The following is a 23,832-nucleotide window of genomic DNA, read 5'->3' as shown; positions in this document are numbered from 1 at the left end:
GTGGCCCCTTTTCCACGTATCACTCCCTACTCCCTGACCTGGTTTCCTGCTCTGTCCACTGTCCTCTCCTGAATGTATACTGTCAAAAAAGCAGAATAAATGTAACTAAAAATAAGAAAAGGAAAACAACGCTGGAGTTTTTAAGTCTGAAGAGAAAAACTTACCAAATACATTGCTGGGATAGGTAACAGTACTTTGGACCATGCCTGGTTTTCAATAAAGCAAACAGCTGCAGTTCCTCCAGAAGCCATTAGATGGTGTGGATCATCTGAGAGTGAATCAGGGAAATCAGGCTTTATGGATTTGATTTTCTGACTGTCTTCTGAGAGACACTGTGTGTGAGATGCTCTTTTTTGATTGCTCTGAAATCTTCAAATTTTCACAATGAAGGTTTTTTAATGCGGTTGTCAGAGTCATGTTGTAATGTGGGATGGGATATTTGATATACAGGAGACATGAAGATTTTTGTTCTTTTATGGTCAAACGTTGAAAAGGATGCGTTCGTGTTTGGTGTTTAGTATAAGAGAGGTCATCTCTGTGTAGCCTAACAGCATCAGTTTCTCACTGGTGTGATTTGACTGTCCCTGCTGTCTGAGAGACTGTTGTCCATATTTCACCTCCACACCTTCATGAAGCATCTCTGGTCAGATTGTGACCTGTCGTTGAAGGGTGTGTTTCTGGCGACGCCGCAAATTTTGATGTCTCGCCATCAAACAGGAAATATTTAGAGCTCCTTCATACAGTGTTCAATCTGCTTCAAAGTGCATATACATGATCAAGGTCCACCCCTCAACGCACCTTGGTCTATCAGGACTGGAAAATAGAACTGGAATAATAGGTGGCACTGGAACTTAATATTGATGCACTGAAATGAAAATTCTTGTCCGAAACCAAAAAACGAAAATGAGGGAACAAAGGCTGAAAACCAAAAACCGAAACACCGAACATAACATAACAAATGTTTGATAAAATGTGATATATTTTAAATGTGTTATTACACCCCTAGCCTCTGGAAAGGGAAGGGTTGTTAATGAGCCACCAAACATTCGACAGAAGAAGAAGACGGCATTGAACAGCCAATCATGTCGCTGGGTGAGAGGTGCGGCTTAAAGCCGATTGAAGCAGAATGTAAACACAGCTGAAACGAGCGACAGCGACACGGAAGAAAACTCAAAACCTACCAGCTCAAAGCACAGTCGTTAGTCTGACACTGTGTTGACTCGGCGTTAACTATTAACTTAATACACTTAATGAAATATGCTTTAGGATGAGATATTGAGATAATTATATGATATTCAGCATGATAATTATTGATATCAACTGATGTGAAAAATTGTATCTTGATAACATCTTTTTCAATGTCGCCCAGCTCTATAAAAGACCCATCCAACTACTGAGATAGAACAAAATAAATTAAACTGCAACTCATACACTACATTTGAGGGTAATTCCTACCAAAGGACATCTGAAATGTTCTTAAGTCAAGTCACGTGTCTTTTAGGAGTTCTAAAAACACAGTCTGGAGATGTGCATACTGCTGAGTGCTTCATATCTAAGGGGCACACACACTGATATCCAACTGACACCTTTGACTGTAAAAGATCCGATTTACACGATTTGCAATGTTTGACTTTTCCTGATAAAGATTAAGAAGAATATCTAAGAATGAGCAGAATCATCTTTGAATGATGGAAACCAAAAGACACTGTCAAAATAGACGTAGCTGAGAACAAATTCCAAACTTCTCTCTCCAAATACACAAGTTTCAACTCAACAAATACATTATCTCAAGAATCAGCGTCGGCGAGGCACTATGAGGATAAAATGAGCACTCAGGTGATTGTTTCTGAAGTTCAGGCGGAGTTATAAAATCATCTCTCCTGAAGCTGTTCCTCTTGACTGCGTCTCTCTGTGAACGGAACATCTGGACCTTCATTATTGTGATGTGGCTGCCCTAAATGTGATCTGCAGGAGGATGCTGCCACCTGCTGGCCATGCTCTATACCTACAGTCATAAAATCATTCATGCTGGATGTAGACTTGTGAATGTAAACACGGCTCAAAAGAGTCCAGAGTCATTGAACAGGAGTGTTCAACTTCAGTAACTGACTGCTGTAGAAACACACTATGTGTGTACTGTGTGTAGGTGTCAGTAGAGGAGTGTGTGTTTAATCTTATTATTGTTTTAAAGTAAATCTACCGTTTACAGTTTTTATTTAACACTGAAAGTTTCAATTCAAATGTTCACACTTCAAAGTGTGATTTCCAAAGATTACACCTTCCCCCAGGGTCGTACATCTGCAGGTGATGCACCTTCGATCAGCAGCTCTATGACTTTGAGAGTAGTATTGTTTGTAACTCACCACTCTGCGGATTCTGGTCTTGTAGTCGATGTGAAGCTCTTTGTGTTTCTGCAGGGCTGCTTCTAGAGAGCCCTTCAGATCCAGAGCTCTCCTCAGCAGCTGCTCATCAGCGCACGCTTTAGTAAACACCTTCACACATAAAAATAAAAACACACACCAGACAGTCAGAGTCAGACAGACAGGTATGATATTGAGTACTAATTTGCTCAATAACAATAAGAAACGAGATGAGACAAAAAAACAGAGTTTGTGTTGCAGATGTTTTTTGCAGATTTGAACAGATTTTAAAAGTCATGAGCAGAGTTTCATACAGAGTGACATCATGCTAGCATTAGCATTTGTAACTAGTAGATTCTACTCTCATACTGTAAACTGATTTCTATCCAGGGATTTAACAATATCCTCAAATTTACAACTATCCGTCTCATCACTATCATCGCTCTCTCTCTATCTCTCTCTCTCTTCATCTCCTATATCCCTCTTTCCAACCCCAACTTGGTCGAGGCAGATGTGTGTCTAACATGAGTCTGGTTCTGCTCGAGGTTTCTGCCTGTTAATCCACCATGAGCAGAGCACTTTGCAGCCTTTAGCAAGTTACAGTGGCAAGGACAAACTGCCTTTAAGATGAGATCAGACTGAGTCCTGTCTGTAAGAGGGGACTGGATCTTATCCTGTCATGATGTTGGGTCTTTGTTAATCATATAACATAGTAGTGAGTTTGGTGAAATGTTTCTGAGTTCATGAAGTGTGGGGCCACTGTTTTTACACCTAGGTGACTTTATTTCCAGTGCTGATTATAAATGTGCTTTTATTTTGAAAGGACACAAAAGGTAATTCCACTGGTTGATAAAGTTACAGGAGTAAATAAAGAGATCATCAGTCAAAGATGTTGGATGTATCTACGTCCCCCGAAGAGACACTAGCTCTGATGCAGTCTGTTACATCTATCTCTCTCTCTCTTGTCCCTGCAGAGCGACAGGGTTACTCACTGCACATAGGGACAGAGTGAGAGAGAGAGTATTTTATCAATAACAGATGGATGAAGGAAAAATTGCTTAAATGGTGGTCAAATATCCTCTGGCAGGCCACCAGGTATCATGTGTTTGTGGGAAACACTGGTGAAGTCAGAGGCACACAGCGCCCTCTGCTGTTTAAAATAGCATCACAATATAAATTTTTCCTCTCATTGATTTGATTCATTACGGACCTACTGTTACACCCCTGTTTCTGTACTTGTGTTACATCAAGTGAGCCCTGTGTGTTTGCACCAACCTGTATCCATCCCTGCACAGCTGGCAGGTGTTTGGTTTGAATCAGTTTGTGGAGGTCTATCACTGTGGAGACCACTGCTTCATTATCCTCCGTCTCCCTGACATGAAGACCTGATGGAGAGAGAAGAAAAAGTAATTTCATGCTTCTTCACAAGCTCAGCTTCCGCATCAAACACTCAAGGATTTTGATTAAATTAATTGACATTAGATGTTTTGTTTGTGCTCTAAATGTCCAGTGTTCTTACAGACAGGATCCCTACTGAAACAGACCTTTTTGTTAAGAAGCAGAAAGAGCTGTTGCATCACTCTCTTTAAAGATACCAGACTCCTCTGACAAAAACTGCTATTTTCCTTCCAGAAATACATATACTGGTGACAATTCACTTACAATTTTAAGTGACGTGAAATGATCTTTTCCTTGAACCACTCAAATGTTTAAAATTAATCAGATTATTGTTAAAGGGAGCCGGATTGTGTTCTGCCTGTTTTTGCTCTCTTTACAAACTGTTCTTCCTGCAGACACCAAAGTCTGCTGATACCTGGTTTGTTAATTCCACTCAGACTACAAATGTATGACAAACAAAGAGAATGCTTCCCCATGAAATAGAGATAGCTGCCTTCACATTCTACATTTTCATGTATGAGACCAGCAGTATCATAACGTGTTGTGCACATGTATGTGAGCTGAACCCACCAGGACTGATGTTCAGGTCCAGATTGTAGGAGTGAGAGATGAGTCCTGAGTTACGGATAAAACAGTCTTCACCGAGAGGCTGAGGCTCCTCCTCCTCCTCCTCCTCCTCCTCCTCCTCCTCCTCCTCCTCCTCCTCCTCCTCCTCCTCTTCTGCACTACTTCCAACCTCCTCTCCCTCCATCTCTCTCTTCTTCTCCTCCTCCTGCTCTTCCCCATCTTCACTCTCCTCATCCTCAGAGCTTTTCTTCTTTTGCTTTCCTTTCTTCTTCTCTGTCATCTCGTTGTCTTCCTTTCCTTTCTTTTCCTCCCCTTCCCTCTCTTTTGTCACTCCGTCTCTTTCTCCTCGGTCATCCTTCAGGTCTTTGCTGCAGCAGGGCTGTTCATCTTCTGATGGACACTCATTGGCTGGTTGGGAGTTTGGAGGGCTGCTACTGGATGACTGGGCGCCTGTGAGTTCAAACCCAGGGATAAGCAGCATCATACACGACTCCATCTCTGTCAGCGTCGCCTCCATTTCCTGCTGGGACTCTGACGAAGAAATGACAACTTTTAATTAACACCAATGCATAAACACATTTCCATAAGCAGTGCTGTTGTTCTGTGATGTTTGCTCACCCTCCATGTCTTTGGACGCTGCCTCAACCCTCTCCTTGTAGATCCTCGCCATCTTCCTCTGTCTCTCCTCCTCCCTCCTTCTCTCGGCTACAGTCCGAGCCTCAGCATCCAGAAAGTCCACCTGACAACAAGGACACATCAAACCAATTACAAGTGGATTAAAACATGAGAAAAGAGAGTTAACACAGATGACAAACTTATCAGAGAGTAACAGGTTTATATCATCTGGTATTGGACAGTTTTTAACTGCCTCCTCAAGTTACTCAGAGAGGGAAAGACTGCTGAAGTTGACAAACTAACCTATCCTGGAGCACATAAATATTGTAAGATTTATCATTAAGAACTGAGTTTAAGTTCATCCTCACCTTCTTGACCTGTTTGAGAAAGTGGTAGCCCAGAGCTAACTTCTTATACGCGGTACCATAAGAGGCCTGCCATGTTTGGACGGTCTGAATCGCCAGTGACCTCAGCTTTCTGGCTACTTCTTTAGGAGGAGGGAGGGGCTGCTCCAAGTCCGTCTCTACAGTCAACTCCAAGAACTCCTGCCGGGAAAAGGATGGAGATGAGGAGAAAAATGGAGGAAAAGAAAGGAACTTTATGTGCATGAGAATATATCTGATCTAATACAAAAATATTCCTGCAGCAGTATTAGGGATGTTAACGATTAATCGAGTAAGAACTAACTCAAACAGGTTTTTTGTTTTTTAGATTTTCTATCATGTGGAACAAACATCATGTGGTCTCATAATTCGTTCAGATATCAGGAAGGTGTTTTACATTTAAAGCATGTTTCGATGTGACTCAGCTGACTGAACGTGTTGTGCAAAGCGGAGACGCTCAGCTGGAGGATTCGGCTGAGTGACAGGTCTCCATGAGCGCTTTTTTTCTCAGCCGCCGGATTGATTATGACCCGGTTTTGCTCTGGACTGACACCTGACCGTACACATGCTTATTTTTTTCAATAAGATTCTTTTCAACGATTAATCGATAATTGATTTGATTCATCGTTAAATTAACCATGATGTTTACTTGCACAGTTATGTGCTGTAGTAAGTGTTGCGGTAAACAGACCTGGGAGGACTGATTAATTAACATGGTGTACCTGGAAGTTGTCGACCAGCAGCGTCCTGAAGTGGTGTGATCTGGAGAAAAGCTCGCTGGCGATCTGAAAGGCGGACAGTCGGATCTCAGCGTGGTCCTGGTTGAGCTGGGACAAAATGGAGTGATACACGTGGCCGATGCAGTCATCAGACACTCTGACGGCGTGAGAGACACAGAGTGAAGAGTTGTGAGAGGGTTGCCATTATTTTATTATCAATCTTGTCCTTTTATGGTCGATTTGAACTTTACAGCTGGTACCACTCGAATATAATACACAGACTGACATTTGTCTATCTTACTTCTGCATGCTCAGCCTGTAGATGACGGATGAATCAAGTTTTTAAAAAAAGGCAGGTGATAAGGTTTTATTCAAATCCTTAAATGATCAGACTGACTGAAAAAAGGTCCTAGGGCAGTTGATCAAGTCTAGCCTGTGTGCCTAAATCTCCTGATGGTGACCCTACAGCAGCTGCATTAACTTTAACATTTTGAAAACTCACCACACCAGGCATCGTCTTTAATCTTTGCAACTTCCACCACAGTGTCCCCCTGATCAGCAGGATTAGCATCCGCAGTTACAAAGTTCTTCCCTCTGTTGACTTACTTGCAGATCTTCTTGATTTCCTTCATCTTGTCTTGGTCTAGCTGAGGCTGTCCAGATGTGGTCAGCACCTCCACCAGCTCTGACAGCCGGTCCCTCTGAGACAACTCCATCTCTTTTCATCCACAGAGCTGTGAACAACAAAACGCGGCAGATTGAAGAAAGACGCTTTCAAGACAAGAATATCTAGAGATCCACAGTAACTGAACAAGTAGGATGATAACTGAATCAGTCGCACAGAAAAGGAGGACAAAATGATTTAACAGTGAATCAAAATGTTAAACTGTCCCCCAAGGTGCAGTGCATGGTCTTGGTGATGGGGGACAGGAGATTAGAATCTGAGGTGGCGAGATGGGGAGTGGCGTTTGAGGAGGTCGGTCAGGTATGAGGGGTCAGGGTTATCTTGGGCTCTGTAGGTGATGAGCAGGATCTTAAAGTGGTTTTGGTGCTGTATGGGGAGACAGTGGAGGTACTGAAAGATTGGTGTGATGTGAGCTCTAGAGCGGGTCGGAGTGGGTGAGTAACCGGGCAGCTGAGTTTTGGAGGTCAGTGGAGGGAAGGCCGTAAAGGATGATGTTGTAGTAGTCCAGTCTGGAGGCTATGAAGGCTGGAGGCTATGAAGGCGTGGAGGAGGTGAAACCTTTATGAGGATGTTCAAACATGTAACGATGCACGTGTGATAGATAGATAGATAGATAGATAGATAGATAGATAGATAGATAGATAGATAGATAGATAGATAGATAGATGTTGGTTAATGTGTTAATATGTTAACGACTAATACTGGCTATTCATTTACGATAAAAAATAATATTAGAAATAAATAAATATATATATATATATATATATATATATATATATATATATATATATATTAACATAAAGGAAAAAATTTAACTGATATATACGTATATATTATACATATCCAATAACCACAATGACAGTAATAGGGTTTGTAGTAAAGCCACAGTCGCGTTGTAAACAATGTAACGTAAAGGCTATGCTAACTGCTAACAGATGTAAACAGTGTCTTCAGTGATCTCTTACCTTCTGTCCGTCAGATTTACTAAACACTGAGACACAGCAACACATCCAGCTGTTATCTCCGAGTGACAAAATACACTTGAAGCCCACTCATGACAAAAACTGTGACAATTATAACAACTGTCTGTCCAGAGAACAAATTCACTTCCCTCTGTCTGTGCTGCTTCTGATTCTTCTTCTTCTTCGCTTTGTTTAATGGTGGTTGGCAACTAGCGTTTAAGTTGCATTACCGCCACCTACCACGCTGGAGTGTGGACCAGAGATCTCTCTTCCATAGACTAATTACAGGTGACATATCACTCACATATTGTTTTGTGTGTTTCTGTTAATCAATCTATTAAACACATATGTACATGATTTGGACAAGTAAAAATGAAGTGGAGGTAATTTGTGGTTTTTTTTTATTATCTCAGTACCATACAGATATTTTACTCCAGTCGGGAAAAAACACCTTTGAATTAAAAATAAGTCATGTGATCTATTGCTAATATGAAAATATTGATCATCATCATCATCTTTAAATGAATATCTCTACACATTTTTCTATTGAATAGATGGTGGTAAAACGTCTGTGGTCACCTTTGAGAAGATGCTGAAAACTTGTCCAAAAGTTGTTTTGTTTTGTCTTGTTGATGATTACAGTGATGGTTAGATTTAGGCCAGATTTGACCAGGATATGTGCTTTTGCAACAAGACACATGACACCTATCATGCATTACATTTAATTTTTGGCTTAGAGCTACTGTGAGGAACTTTCAGTTTGTGTCAATTCAGGCCCCTCCAGTGGACAAACCAGTCTCTCCTGATCTTGTCCTATGAGAAAATGATGATTTTTAACAAAAAAATCTCAACCTTCTTTTTTTATATCTTTCTTTTTGGAAAGTGTTAAACAAAACTCTTTTGGCAGTGTTCTGTTCATCACCTTTTGTGACACGTACAAAAAATTATATAGAAATAATAAATCTTCTCGCTGATGGTTGTGTTTGCCTTTGTAGTTCAGAAAGAGGCATCAGTGTTAATTTCAGTCTATTTTATAACCAACTCCCTTTAATGAGAGCAATACAGTGGCTCATAGTCAACATTGAAATTATGACTTTCCACAGACAGGATTTTAAATACTGTTTAAATATTACTTTTGAGAAATGGCTTCACAATAATCACTTCAACCCTTCTTTTCACTCCTTAAATGGACAATTTCTGACATGTTGATGTTGTCAACTGTATTTTAGCCAATTAAAAACTGGTTGATATTAGGTTGAAACCTGTATTACTCTATTACTAATCTTAGTGATCTTAACTATACATATAATAATGTATATAACTACCATTCTTTGAAAAAACATATTTGAACAGAGCTTTATAGAAGGTGAACAAATGCAAGGTTCTTCATTTTAGACACTGCAAAAGATGCCTGAAGAAGTGTTGTAGATAAGACCAGTAGATGTTTTTGATGCCATAATATTATTAGCTATGCAACAGCAATATGATTCACTCCTATTATTTCATATCTGTACCTCCATCAAGATGTTGCAACCTCATTTCTTTTCATTTATGATCTCATGCACAGCATAACATAAACACTTATTCCAGAAAAAAAACCTGAAAATGTCTCAGAGGTCATACAAGAAATTCTCAATTCTTCAAACAATTTTCCTTTATTTATTTTTTTAGTAGTTTTAATTTCCAGGAATCCCTGACATTTTATTACCCAGAATCTTGAGCTAGTATCTAAGTTCAATGCAGAATAAAGGCATTGTGAGGAGTGTTCATGTTTTGTTGAATCTGGTGACTTCTATGAACAAAATCTGTATCAGTTATTCAGTATGAAGACTGCATTTCCCATGAGCACCAGCACCCACTGTTGTAAAGATGTGGATCTTGCTAAATCATGCATTTGTTGTTGAAGCAAATGAATGAATACAGATCTTCTTTTTGATACTTTGGACTTTTTGCAGGATGCAGCGTGACAAGGTAATGTATTGATTTAGTGACGTAAAATTATTGACTGTAACTAACAATGACCAAACTTTGATTTATTACCATTAGTTAGTGTAAAACAGGTCACCAAATGTACCAGTTTAACCTTACCTGACACAGTCCAGATGCTATGATGTGTGCGCCACTGTACCAATATATGTATCAAGTGGCATCAGCATAAGAATGACACTTTCATAAAAATCAGTAACAAGCTCCTCACGGTGCCTTCTCTTGACTTCTGATTTGTCAGTCTTTGTCTTTCTCTTTCTAAGTCCTGTGTTTTATTTTTTATATCTCACTTTTTTGTGTGTCTTCTTCACTCTGGTCAACGATGACAGATTGGCGCCCAGGTCAGCCATTTTTTCCTACATCTCCCCGAATGCTTCGCAGGCTTGGCAAAAACACTGTTTAGGGAGCATTTTGCTGCCACATAGAAACGACGTACAGTAAGAAGTGCTTCTTTGCAAGACTGAGACTTGTACAAGTCCAGTGAGACTGCAGGTAAGGGACTAATCAAGTTTACTTACAAGATTAGGAATCAGAAGCATTTATTTACCTTGATCAGCTGTTGTCAGCATTTCTCTTTTAATAGTGTTTTTAAGCTTTATGAAGTCTCATTAGGTTCTTAATTATATGTTTGTGATGACTGAATAACGCTGATATTAAAAACGTTTTTAATCTCTGTATTTGCACATAATGTGGTTTTACCAAAATGTAAATGTGGTTAACCCTTTCATCAAAGTCTGCAGTATAATGAATTGTATTTTTGAAGCTTTATTTAAACAGCAGAATGATCTTATTTCAAGTGAACCACAAGAGATAATAATGCGACAATACGGCAGAATATTTGCAACATTTGCATTTTTATTTTTGCAATCACAAAAAGACAAGACATAAGACGTTTTTTTTAGATTAGATTAGAAATCTTCATTGTCCCCAAGGGGCAATTTTTGTTGCAACAGCAGTCCACACATCCTATACATACAAGCAATACACACAACAACAAACACAAGTTCACAAATCAATTCAAGTACGTATCCATATAACTTAACCCCCATGGATGACATCATTCTTCCTGTGCATGAGACCAAGGTAAGGTCCTACAGCTTGTTTAAAAACCCAACAGCACATGTCCAGCACTTTTCCATACCTTGTTGGGCATTTTACATACTGGTTGTAGAAGCCATTTTAGTTTAAGTGGGAATTTGTTTATGGGTGGGGCCAGTAAATATATAAGGCAGGAGGCACAGGTGTGTGTAATTACATTATTTTGTTTTGGGTTAGTTGGAGCATCACAAGTAATGTTTCTTGACCGTGACCTATTTTGAGCCTGTGTTTGAGTAGTTTTCAGTGGAAGAAAATGGAAAAACTCTCATGGAATAAACTGAGATTGAACTACGGACCTGTGAGTAAATTGATTATTTTTATTTTATAAATGACGGTGGACACGCGTCAGAAAAGATTACTCCAACTAACCAAGTGACATTTCAAACTGAATTAAAAGATCTGCCACTACACTGGTAGAAATGAGAAAGGGTCCTATTAAGATTAAAAGAATTAAAATCACCCAGTATAAAGTGAGGGGCATCAGGGGAAATGCTCTGCAAACTATGCACAAGTTTAACAATTGTGGATGTTGCATTGACCATGTTGGCTCTAGGTTGAATTTATACCACCGTCATAAATATTTGCGGAATTTCCCGTGGCAGATAGAAGGGGCAAAGGGAAATAGATAAAAGTTCAATGTCAGGGCTGCAGAGAGATTTCCTAACTACGACAGTCTTGCACCAATGCGGATGTGGCAGGCGGCGCAATCACTCCTCCTTTCCATCCACGCTTCCTCACTCAAGGTTCAAGGTTCAAGGTTCAAGGTTCAAGGTTCAAGGTTCAAGGTTCAAGGTTCAAGGTTTTCTTTATCATCCCCGGAGGGCAATTTGTCTTTCAGTCAGCGGTGACACAAACAAAACAGTACAACACTGCTGTTTTCCACCGGCAGCATTCAGGGCTGAGTAGCCGCTGTCGGTCTCCTCCTCTCCGGTCACGCTTTCCCCCTCGTACCGCTGACTGCCCAACAACTCCGCGTTTACAGATCTCCCGGGGGATGCCGTCGGGTACAGTCCCAGCAGCTGAGTTGCTGCATTGAATGAGAAAGTCACGACTATATTGGAGTCTGTGGGGCTGATGGCTTGTTTGTTCGTTTGTTTGAAAGTTCATGACAGTCCCCAGAGCAACGATGTTCATAAGCAAAGCGCTCACAAAATCCATGATGAATCCACGTAGTCAAGATAATAAGGAAAATATGTCGCTGCAACAAGGCAGCGCCATCAGCATCAGCTGGTGAAGATTCCCCCTCCTGGTCAGGAGCTCCATCAGAAGTTATCACTGTAATAGAAAAGACAAATATGGATGTGAGACTTAGAGGTGAATGGACTGGTGTATAAATCCCCCTCCCCTGGAATAACACCCATGGGTACCAATAAAAATTATGTCCAAATTTTGACATGTACCATAAAATAAAAAAAATAAAAAAAACAGACTTTAAAAGTTGGTAATGACTGTGTACCAGGTTTTTAAAGTGTTCCTTGTTAAAACCAGCTTCAAAAATGTTACAGTCTCATGTATTTATAGCTTTAAACACTATCAGATAATTAAATTTAAGAGCAGACAAAACAACTCTAAGCTTTTTTACTCCTGCTAAATGCCAAATTCCTGCGAGGACAACTGACGCTCACACACACACACACACACACACACACACACACACACACACACACAAAACGAGAGAAGAGAGTAGAAGCAAGACTATGGTGTGTCCCTGAAACAAATCTCAACCTTTTCAAAGGACTCTGTCTGTTTAAAATAATTTGAACCATTACAACAAATATAGTTAAAGATCCATAATCCATACAGTGTGACAAACTTCTGAAAAAGGGATTTTTTATAGCAGGTTTAAAAGTGAATTTAAAACAGGGGGGCCAAATCAAAGGTCAGACAGTGGTCAACCAAACTCAGTAATTGCTGTCCTCCCTCTAGCACTCAGAAAGCATTTCACATTATCACTTGATGAGAAAACTCTGATGGCTCAGGTGCGTTTAAAAAGTCTGGTGCCCATTTCATGTAATTAATTGTTGAGTCCTGGCCAATAAACTGCATCATGGGATTACTGAATGTCAGAAACGAAGAAAAACGCTGAAAAAAGAGTGAACATTTACTTAAACCCTTTGAAAATATGAATCTACCGCTGAGGATGTTGTCATTATGTATATAAGCTATGGAGGACTGTATGATGTAAAGCCAGAGACAACACCCTTTGTTGCACCAGTTCTTTCCAGCTGTCTGCTGTGCAGTTTGTGTTTCATGGTAATAGATCGAGTGTGATTTTTCCGCTGTTCTGAAATCTTGAGCACACTTGCTATTATCCTCTTCATCCAAAATTGGCCTAAAAACAATTACGGATTGATAATGAGTGATGTTTGTTTCTTCATTTCCCTAATTACGATTAACCAAAGACTGTAGATGACTTAAAAGTGCCACTCGGTGACGAGCTCACACAGGTCAGTCGGAAAAAAAATTATCTTCTGGGTACAGCACTTCGAGGAAAGTGATCAAACAAGAAAATAAAGCACACTGTTTTAAAAGCCCATAATAGACAATCCTAGAAGAAAAAAATATTATTTATCAGCACCTTACGACTACCGTCATGTGGTCTTTAAAACAATGCATGAAGGTCCACTCCAAACATTAAAAACCCTTATTTTCTTCCTCTTGCAGACAGTCTATAGAAAGATAAGTGAGAGTTCACGCTAATCTGAATCAGGTTTTGCTGTCACTAATTGACTTCTCTGTGAACAGTGAGTCTGAGTCGGTGGGTCTGAGTCGGTCTGAGTACTTCATTCCATCCCTGAGCTGAGAAAGAGGCCAGCAGAAAGGCTTCACTGCCTTCTAGTGGCTGAAAAATATAAACTCATGCAGCTCTATCGTCCTTGAATCTAACTATGAATACTGTATGTGACAGTGACTCGCAGATCGGGCACAATAGATGCTAGAAAAGAGGAGCAATGTGTGCAGCAAGTGGAAAGTATTAGTAAGCAGATGCCTTACCGGAACAGTTTCAATCTGATGAGGAGCTTTTCAGCCATAGCAGGCTTGGAAAGACTTTGTCGCAGGTCTGGTAGCTCTTTTTCGGGCCCAGTCTGAGAAGGACAAACAGAAATATCTTGTTATAAGCACTTTTTATGCAATAAGTGGATCTTATGACTCATTTCACCCAGTATAAACTGAAAAGGTTAATTGAGCATAAACTTAAAGATCAATTTAGCAAGACAGTTTAGCATACCAGGTTATCTCTGGGTTTTTTGTTCGGTGTCTCAGGCTCATTAGCGCAAGGTTTCTTGATGCTTTGAGAAGTGCTAGGGTCTTGAGTTGTCTCCATATCAGCTCTGAACTTTTGGCATGACATTAATGGTTGCAGACAGAGAGGTCTCTTGGTGCCCTGCTGTGTCAGGGATGGTGAAGCACCTGAGCTGCTTGTCATGGAATGCAATTCCTGTAGTAAACAAGAAAATGTTGAGTTTTAGTGACAAATGGGGGCCGTGTTGGTGCCATTCTTATTGATTTACAGTTTACTGCACATTCTGGACATGTTAAAGAATTCCAAGTGTTATAGGCTACCGTAAATAAAAAGAGGAGACTGATACCCCTCTAGTGACAGTACAGTACATCTAAGGCTACTTCTAGCAGCTGGATAGCTCAGTTTAGCTTTACTAGCAAGGAAACAGCTTGCAGAACTCAAAAGATAACCCTGTCTGTTTTTTAATTTCATACAAAAACAAAGGGTGTAAAAATGTTGAGCAGAAGTTGTGTTGTTTGTGTGACAAATAAATGATTTTATCTTATAATAAAACTTCCAGGAGTTTTGTCGTCACAGTGAGGTTGCTAATCGTTTAGAGAGTACTCAAGGAAGTGTTTGCTACTGGCCAGTAAATAGCCCAACACACACAGTGTACCACAATAACATAACTTCACATTTTTAGCCTCAAATTTATTGAAGACTGACACAATTTGAATGATTATATAGAAGATCTAAAGCTACTGCCACCAGCGGGTTAGCTTAGCTTTGCAGAGAGACTTTGGGCAAACAGCCAGCCTAACTCTATCTAAAGGAAATCCCTTCATATGTTTTAATCCATAAAACAGAGCTGTACAAATATTTGTGTGGCACTGTAACTCCCTGAGTCTAGTTGTCACTGTGAGGTTGCGAGCACATAACTGACAAAATACCATAACTTAAAAACTGTACACCAAGTAAGTATTGAGAATATCCATTACTATATTGCACAGAACATCTGAACTCCAGTGGCTGGTTAATTTATAGCATTGGAACTTAGAGCACAGAAACAGCTAGCCAAACTATTCACAGGTAATCCATTCAAATTGTTTATCCCATAAAAAACAAAGGTATATTTTTTTGTCTTTGCAGATGTAAAGTGTTGGTTTTGTGCACACCTATTTTTCATCAACACACTTCATGGAGTTTTGTCAGGTTGCTTAGCATTCAGAGTGTCGACACCTCCCTACACCTAGTTAGTATTTGTGAAATAAGATAAGCTACCTATTGTATGCAATAAGTGGATCTTATGACTCATGTCATCCAGTACAAACTGAAAAGGTTAATTGAGCATAAACTTAAAGATCAATTTAGCAAGACAGTTTAGCATACCAGGTTATGTCTGGGTTTTTTGTTCGGTGTCTCAGGCTCAGTAGCGCGAGGTCTCTTGATGCTTTGAGAAGTGCTGGGGTCTTGAGTTGTCTCCATATCAGCTCTGAACTTTTTGCATGACATTAATGGTTGAAGACAGAGAGGTCTTTTTGTGCCCTGCTGTGTCAGGGAGGGTGAAGCACCTGAGCTGCTTGTCATGGAATGCAATTCCTGTAGTGAACAAGAAAATGTTGAGTTTTAGTGACAAATTTAACAAGGGGCCTTGTTGGTGCCATTCTTATTGATTTACAGCTTACTGCACATTCTGGGCACATTAAAGAATTCCAAGTGTTATAGGCTACCGTAAATAAAATGAGGAGACTGATACCCCTCTTGTGACAGTACAGTACATCTAAGGCTACTTCCAGCAGCTGGATAGCTCGGTTTAGCTTTACTAGCAAGGAAACAGCTTGCAGAACTCAAAAGATAACCCTGTCTGTTTTTTTAATTTCATACAAAAACAAAGGGTTTAAAAATGTTGAGCAGAAGTTGTGTTGTTTGTGTGACAAATAAATGATTTGTTCTAATAATAAAACTTCCAGGAGTTTTGTCGTCACAGTGTGGTTGCTAATCGTTTAGAGAGTACTCAAGGAAGTGTTTGCTACTGGCCAGTAAATAGCCCAACACACACAGTGTACCAAAATAACATAACTTCACATTTTTAGCCTCAAATTTATTGAAGACTGACACCATTTTAATGATTATATAGAAGATCTAAAGCTACTGCCACCAGCGGGTTAGCTTATCTTGTCGGAAAGACTTTGGGCAAACAGCCAGCCTAACTCTATCTAAAGGAAATCCCTTCATATGTTTTAATCCCTAAAACAGAGCTGTAAAAATATTTGTGTGGCACTGTAACTCCCCGAGTCTAGTTGTCACTGTGAGGTTGCGAGCACATAACTGACAAAATACCATAACTTAAAAACTGTACACCAAGTAAGTATTGAGAATATCCGTTACTATATTGCACAGAACATCTGAACTCCAGTGGCTGGTTAACTTATAGCATTGGAACTTAGAGCACAGAAACAGCTAGCCAAACTATTCACAGGTAATCCATTCAAAATGTTTATCCCATAAAAAACAAAGGTATATTTTTTTGTCTTTGCAGATGTAAAGTGTTGGTTTTGTGCACACCTATTTTTATCAACACACTTCATGGAGTTTTGTCAGGTTGCTTAGCATTCAGAGTGCCGACACCTCCCTACACCTAGTTAGTATTTGGGAAATGAGATAAGCTACCTATTGTTTCAGACTTGACCACTATGTCTGTATCCATCTCATTTAAGCCTGCAAACATGCAAATAAGAGTATTTCTCCAAAAACATGAACACATTTCTTGAAAATTACATTTTCTCATAAGTAAAGCTAGATGGTATACCTTGTCAGCTCTTATCTTCTTGGCTGGCATCCAAGATTGAGTTAAATCTTTTCTTTTTATGGCCGGGTGTATCAGAGGTGCTGCATTAGAAATTTGGCGGTGTGTGAGCCTGACTGGATATGACACCATTTGGCTCCTATTAGGTTGCTTCCAGGTGCTGTTTTCCCTCAGTATATATTTGGCTGTTAAGGTCGCCCCCTCATCGGACTTCTTATAACCTCGTTCCAGGCTCTTGACTGCAGAAACACAAATAAAGAAGCTTATTAATAAGATCTCACAATATGGTTCCTTTTCTTCTGAATATTTGAAAGATAATACAAAAATGTACCATGATTTAAGAGGGGCTGGAGCTCAGTGAACAGATCGACTCTTTGGTATTTAAAATGATCCATATTGAAGACAAGTCCGATCAGCCACACTGTGTTGCTTCTGAAACAGATATAAACAAATCAGTTGACAAGTGAAGCTCACTTTACTATTGTTAATATCTTAGTGCAATCTGAGAGTCAAAACACAACATAGGAATAAAATCTAGAAAGAGTAGCATATGAGATATTAGTATTGATCACTCAGGGGCTTATTCTTAAGAGTGCCCTGACATAGTTTAACCATCAAATCATGTTCTTACTTTCCATAACCATCTTGTGGTCCAGGGTAGGACTGCAGGTTAACATGGGCCCGGGAAATAAGCGGGTTTCTCTCCAGAGTTCCTACCAGGTGTCTGATTTTAGACTCAAACAGGCAGACCCTGATGAAGCGAACAAAACATAATGCTCAGGAAGACAAAAGCACAACAGAAGCTGGAGATAAAATATTAAAACTCCCTCAAAGAGAACCACGGGCATGAATAAGAAGTGCTCTTGCCCGAAGATGTGGGATTGTCTACAAAAATGTCTGCATTTGTTCTAGTTTCTCTCTAACTTGGCTTCTCATGTTCTGTGCCGAATACTCACCCGTCTCGATGCTGCTCTTTTGTTGTTGAGGTTAGTTCCACCTTAATGTAATGCCTTTAGAAATAAGAGACAGAACAACAACAATATAACACAAGGCTAGAATTGTACTATAGTAACGATACTTACATTTCTATCAATTGTTGAGGGAAGTCATGATCAATATTTGAAGCAGACCAGGCTGCAGCAGAGTAACATAACTGAACAAAGATGGACACTTTTCTTTACCACAACCACTATGAACACCATTTTCAAGACAAAACCTGTCGACTTCACCATCTGAAGCTGTAAACAACTGCACACTATGTCACATACTCCTTATTCTGACAACTGCATAATTAGCTGTACTAAAATAAACTGCCTATTCAGACCTCCTGATAGCTAAAGAGATTTCTTATCTGAGGCGGAAAAAAGAGAAAAGTCTATGGTAAGTCTAAACAAGTAAAAGTGATCAAAAAATGCATTCATATGAGGTTTATTAAAAAAATCACAATATAACGTGTGCATAAGATAACACAGATACTTTAAATAGTTCCAGGAACAACAGAGTTTTGTCAGACAGCATACATGAAAAGCTTTAACTCATTTTCAGATCTTTAACCATCATTTTCTTAGATCACTTGAACATGCTTAAGGCTATATTCTCAATTAAAAACAGCAACGTGTGGTGTTCAAATCCATAAAACAGATGTTATTTAACTGTAACATTGGGTGGAACTTAGGTCTGATGTTAAATAATGTGTGAATCCATGCAGAGACAAACAGTCCACATTCATTTTCAAATTAAAGTCAATCACAATAAAAAAACAAATACAAGTAATGATAAGAGCAAATAGCAAAAAACATTTTAACACATCAAATACACACCAGGAAGAAACATCCACTAGTTCATGTTAGGAAAAAAACACGACCAATTATTATAACCAAAACCATTCTAAGTTAGTGTTTTGGGGGAAAAGGCCACAAGTCTCTCTAAAGCTAATAATAAAATTACCTTCCATACCAAATTCATACACGAAATAACACAATGTGTAAAAACAACTTCATTCAAGACTACATAATACAGAGTAATGCATTTATAGTACATCATCTGCATAAAATCATTTGTTTTGAGCACGACACAAAACAGGGTACCACAATAAAGGAATCGCAACACTTTTACAGGATTTGCTTTTTACAGCCAAGAACATACAGATCTTCTACTATACAATGTTAAATAAAAAACATAGCTTTAATTGTGTAATTTAAAAAAGTTATCAAGTTCTACAGTAAAGAGATGTCTATTTCAGATCATCAAAGTGATAAAGATTTACAAAATAAAGGCTAGTGTCCACATTTAAGGAAGTAGTATATATCTGAGGGTATTTAGTCCATGTAAACACACATATTCTTCTCTAAACTCCAGAATACATACTTGTACTGCTCCAAAAAGTCTGAAGCTTCAAATAGTTTGGACCAGCTTTCTTGTTTCTGCCGGATATATTCAGTGATTTCATATCCTGTGAATGAGGAGGAGAAAGTTGTTAAAGCCTGACTGCTGAGAAGTTATGAATTTGTCACATGGCAACTAAATCCTTAATCGAAGATTTGTGGAAGTTTGAATTTGTGATCAGGTGATTTTGAAACAGGGGAGACAATCAGCTGAGTAACTACGTACCTCTCTTGATCTCCTCTGTTATAACAGCTAAGGAGGAGCGAGACACATTGCAGGTAGAGTTCTGCTGTGGGTATGCAGGGGTGATCACAGGCATCAGGTGTGAGCGGTCGCCGAGATTAATCTGGGAATGCAGATGAACACAACATTTTCAGTATTTTAGCATTCATGGACATGACTGACATGATTTGTATTTGTATTTGTATTTGCAGCTGAAAATGCTGATAAAAATCCTGCCGGAGACTTACCCTGGGATTCCAAACAGGGAACTTGAGACCGCAGTCCACCGTTTTCTTCAAAACAATTGGGAATGGCCACTCCCTGACAGACAATACAAGATTTCCAGATCGTCAAAAATGTCACAGATTGTTTTTAAATTAAATATTTATATATAGTCATAGAAACATTTCAAACATCTCCCTGTTTCTATTTAAAACCAGATGCTATCTATGATATCTAATTTACCCAGACTGGAACAGATCTAACTGCTTAGTGTCTTTTAGTGCATCTCTTCATGATTATTTTTTCCTCTTAAAGGGGACAATACAAACAGATCAACTCACCACATCTCGTACATCTTGAAAAATTGGTTCACCAGGGTGGATGCTGTGGCATTTGGGTATAACTGGCAGACTCTGGCAACCATCATGGCCCATGAGACACCACCCAGGAACCCCATCATGTTGGAGTATATACCTCGTCCTGAAGAGAAAAAGGTGGATGAAAACTAGGTTTAAGACCCTTAGTTCAAATGACACCAATGTAAACTTTCTTGCCTAGTTTGAGAGTCCTTTTTTTTGTTTAACTGTTTCTCTAAACCAATCAGATGTTAAATTTGGGTAAAGTAAGATATCTAGTTGATTAATTCATCTATGTCTACCTGTGCCACTGAGTAAACCTGTGAATTATTATTTATTGTACTTCGTGTTATGGCAAACGAGCTGTGGTTGCGTGGAAACAAATAGAAACAAGTCGAACAAAATATCGGAGGCAAAATGAGTCACTCGAATACAGGCCAGTGTAAAGAAAAATAAATAGCTGTCTGGGGTCAGTCCCTTTGTAAACACTGTCTCTTTTCTTTATTAAAAAAAAACACTAACCTATCATGAATATTGAATCAAGATTGATGGGTTTTTCACCAATGACAGTTTTATTGTTTAACTGATGTAATAAATATCCATTGAAAAGTACTGTGTTGTGTAAACAGAGTTAGAATATGTGCTTCGTTCATTGTTTAGGTAATTGTGTGAGTTCTTGGTGCATAGTATAATGTAACTGTTGTAACTTCATACATAAAAATTGAGACACATGACATTTCAGGTTGTACATATAGTGCGTAGATGGCAAATATTAAAGTCATTTGATATGCAGTCAAGAAAATGTATTCCTGTTAACAACAAAGGCCAACACATTGGGCATCTTTTGTGTTTACGTGTATCTTTTGTCTAAGTAGACTATTTAGAACTAAGCTTAACCACACTTGTAGTGTTACTCACGTTTGGCCCAAAGCTTGATGGCTCTCAGTGTCAGCCGGAAGTTAAAAACATTTGGCACACTTCTGAGGATCTCCTCTGTGACTCTGAAACCTACAAAATTAAGATCGAGAAACAGTTTTATTAAGACAGCCCCCCAGCAAAAAGGGTTAACTACAACACATAAAATGGCATACTTAAGTCGCAGATATGCATCTGTCAAGTATTTATACCTAAGCTAAATACAGTATGATGCTTACCATTGAGACTCCTGACACTTTGTTTATCCATGCCTGTCAGAATGTTGTCATCCATGAGGTTAATACTTTCAGTGATGCTTTTCTGTGCTACTAGAGCAAAAACCAGATCAATCTAAACAACAACAGGAGCACAAACACAATGATTAAAACTCATACAAACATTATAAGTAACGTATACAGCAGAAAGTTTAGTTATTTCTATGTTTCTATTCTCTTGGTGCAAAGCAAATTCCTCAAGGTGCAATAAAGCTTTCAGTCATTCATTAATCTATTCGTCCTTGTCTTTTAAGCTTATTTACCTCAATCCCATCATAAGAGAATTTGATGACTGGGACGAACGCATCTTCAATGACCTAAAGAAACAAGAATTATATCAGTCACTTGTTGCAATATAGAAGAAAACTGCTTGATTTGTACACACTGTACACACATATTTATACACAATCACCAATATGGCATACCATTAAGCCTTTGACCTCTTTTTGAGCTTTCAGCTTCTCAGAAAAGGACCTGAAGAAGTCCTTCCTCTCCAGAAATCCAGGTCCGACACACAGGATGTCGATATCAGCACCTGTCAGAGCAGCACAAACTCATATGAGTGCAGGTTTCTTTGCTAGTTAATGTGTGTCAGTGTTACTATCCTCTCCATTGTCTTTCATGATTCCTTTTTAGGTCTTTATCTGAGTTAATAAACCTTTACATACCTTTTGAGTAAGCTCCCAGATGGTAGGAGCCAAATGGGAAGATTTTGCCTCCAACCTTTGCTGTCACCACTTCAGGTAAATTCTAAAATTACAAATATATACATATAAATAAAACACATAATCTATGCAGCAAGAGGTTCTCAGCATCACATAAGGAGTGACTTTTGAAATGACAATACTTGAGGAAAAAGTTTTCTCACCATACGTTCACAGGTCTCTGTGAGCCACTTCTTATAGAGAGACTCCAGACTCTTGACAACATTTTCTCTGCAAATAAAACACACAGAGAAATTTCTAACATTTTCATATTTCACACTAAACATGTCTTTACAATTTTGGTCAACAAAAATGCATTGATTTATCCAAGTTGTTCTCCTTTTTTGATGTGATAACCAACCAGGGCAATGACCCAAAAGCATGTACACTCAGTCAAAACCTTTTCATGCTTAAACATTTAAAGTCTCTGCCCCACCAAGCTGTATTTTTTAATGATATCGAAACTGACATTGAATAAAGATGTGTCCTACCTGTGCTGCTTTTTTGTGCCGTCATAATGTCCAGTGACAGTGGGATAGAAAAGGTGTCTGTGATGCGCGTTTTAACCTAGTATAAAAGGCGGTTTTATGCTAGGCTAAAAATATGCTGTCTGTATGCGATTTTTGTTCAATGAATTAATAACCATTAGTCCATAGTTTTGGAAACCACACTTCGACTGTTGCAAGGTTCATTTGGGTTTAGTATCCTGATCATTCTGCTTCCAGTTTGCAAATCACCATAATGTGTACGAAGAAAAAACAAAAGCAAGTAAAAAACATTTATAATCTGTTGTCAGTAGGAGTTATTTTCTATCAACCCTGTCACAAATGCACCCCCATAAACTTAAAGAAGCCATATTCACTGTTTCTATACACCAGGTGGATTAGGATACTTGCAGAGTAAACTCGAAAAAATGACAGAAATGTAAAATGATTTTTGACTGGCTCATGACAAGAAAATGCATTTTGTTGTACTGTGGTAGCCTTGGACTAAGATGTTCTATTCAGCCCTATTCAATTAGGGCCTGCGGGCCACATGCGGCCCGAATGCAACCGTCGAGCGGCCCGAAAGCAGCTGCCAAGTGATTGTGACTTTGGTCCGGCTTCTTTTACTAACACTGACAAGTGCGCCTCTTTTATTGTGTTTTAGCCCTTTAGGGTGGGGCAATACGTTAATAAACATCCAGTGTGTTTGTTATCTTATCTATTTGTTTTTCTTTTAAATGGTTAACTTTGCTCACTGCTAAAAATGTCCGGCCCAGCTCATGTCCTTAATCTGAAAAACCGTCCCGACCAAATATTTAATTGAATAGCCCTGGTCTAGAAGGAAAGAATTATTAAATAACAAAGTTAGAAGAAATAAAAATAAAAATAAAAATAATAATAATAATAATAAAATAAAGGGTTTTTTTTAAAGGGTTAATTGTGCTACTTCTTCTTCGGTGGTTTTAAGAAGTTGTTAGTATGGAATGTAAGATGGAAAAGAAACAGTTTACACACAGGGTGCATGAGCTGTGCTTTTAAACAACTACAACAAATTGATGGAATGAAGGGAACGAAAAAGGCAATCACTGCCAGGCAGCTCTGAGGTGTTGTGGACACTGAGCTGCTGCCTTACAGTCTGTTGGTTTGGGGCTGAAATCCCATTGTGGGCTTCCAATGTGAGATGAAAATGAAACAGTTTCCTCACAATATGGTTGAGATTTGCTTTTAAACAACTACAACTAATTGGTGGATTGAAAAGACTGAAAAAAGCAAGCACCAACAAGCAGCTCTGTGGTGTTGTGGACAATAAACTGCTGCCTTTTAATACAAGGATCCTTGGTTAAAATCCCCAACATTTACTGTCCTGATGGAATTAAAAACACTTTCCTCACACTGACTGTAGGAAGAAATGTTCTTTTCAAAAAGGTGAAATGAAAAGTCCTACAAAAGTTCATGCAGATAGAATA

The 23,832-nt window shown here is 38.9% G+C and overlaps 2 protein-coding genes across 2 annotated transcripts in view; both read right to left on the bottom strand.

Moving 5' to 3' along the window:
- uvssa (UV-stimulated scaffold protein A) overlaps positions 1 to 7,889 on the bottom strand; it is a 42,998-nt gene extending 35,109 nt beyond the window's left edge. The window contains exons 1-9 of the mRNA XM_034690741.1: positions 7,693 to 7,889; positions 6,649 to 6,776; positions 6,046 to 6,199; positions 5,309 to 5,485; positions 4,944 to 5,064; positions 4,657 to 4,856; positions 4,329 to 4,533; positions 3,636 to 3,745; positions 2,364 to 2,492 (exon numbers count right to left, since the gene is read on the bottom strand). Of these exons, the coding sequence (XP_034546632.1) occupies positions 2,364 to 2,492; positions 3,636 to 3,745; positions 4,329 to 4,533; positions 4,657 to 4,856; positions 4,944 to 5,064; positions 5,309 to 5,485; positions 6,046 to 6,199; positions 6,649 to 6,758 (1,206 nt within the window). The 5' untranslated portion in view covers positions 6,759 to 6,776; positions 7,693 to 7,889. The remainder of the gene's footprint in view (positions 1 to 2,363; positions 2,493 to 3,635; positions 3,746 to 4,328; positions 4,534 to 4,656; positions 4,857 to 4,943; positions 5,065 to 5,308; positions 5,486 to 6,045; positions 6,200 to 6,648; positions 6,777 to 7,692) is intronic.
- A 2,621-nt stretch (positions 7,890 to 10,510) lies between these two features.
- On the bottom strand, positions 10,511 to 23,527 carry LOC117817580 (poly(A) polymerase beta-like). The gene is made up of 20 exons (XM_034690334.1): positions 23,499 to 23,527; positions 22,373 to 22,429; positions 22,046 to 22,112; positions 21,846 to 21,927; positions 21,603 to 21,712; positions 21,441 to 21,494; positions 21,142 to 21,253; positions 20,906 to 20,995; positions 19,973 to 20,111; positions 19,658 to 19,730; positions 19,413 to 19,533; positions 19,170 to 19,254; positions 17,759 to 17,812; positions 17,434 to 17,553; positions 17,134 to 17,234; positions 16,806 to 17,041; positions 15,386 to 15,595; positions 14,003 to 14,212; positions 13,768 to 13,859; positions 10,511 to 12,048 (listed from the first exon to the last, which is right to left on the bottom strand). The coding sequence occupies exons 1-20, from the start codon at positions 23,525 to 23,527 to the stop codon at positions 12,036 to 12,038; spliced, it is 2,055 nt and encodes a 684-aa protein (XP_034546225.1). The 3' UTR covers positions 10,511 to 12,035.
- Positions 23,528 to 23,832: the final 305 nt, after the last annotated feature.

The sequence above is a fragment of the Notolabrus celidotus genome, chromosome 8, assembly GCF_009762535.1.
Source record: "Notolabrus celidotus isolate fNotCel1 chromosome 8, fNotCel1.pri, whole genome shotgun sequence".
NCBI classification, from domain to species: domain Eukaryota; kingdom Metazoa; phylum Chordata; class Actinopteri; order Labriformes; family Labridae; genus Notolabrus; species Notolabrus celidotus.
Note: the sequence above shows the minus strand (reverse complement) of the source record. Positions and strands in the feature narration are given on the sequence as shown.

Coding starts and splice junctions, on each gene's coding strand:
- LOC117817580 (XM_034690334.1), bottom strand. CDS start 23,527: ATGGGATTTCAGCCCCAAACCAACAGACT. Junction 21,928..22,045: donor CAGAGACCTGTGAACGTATG/GTGAGAAAACTT, acceptor TTGTAATTTTAG/AATTTACCTGAAGTGGTGAC. Junction 17,235..17,433: donor CCACAAGATGGTTATGGAAA/GTAAGAACATGA, acceptor TATCTGTTTCAG/AAGCAACACAGTGTGGCTGA.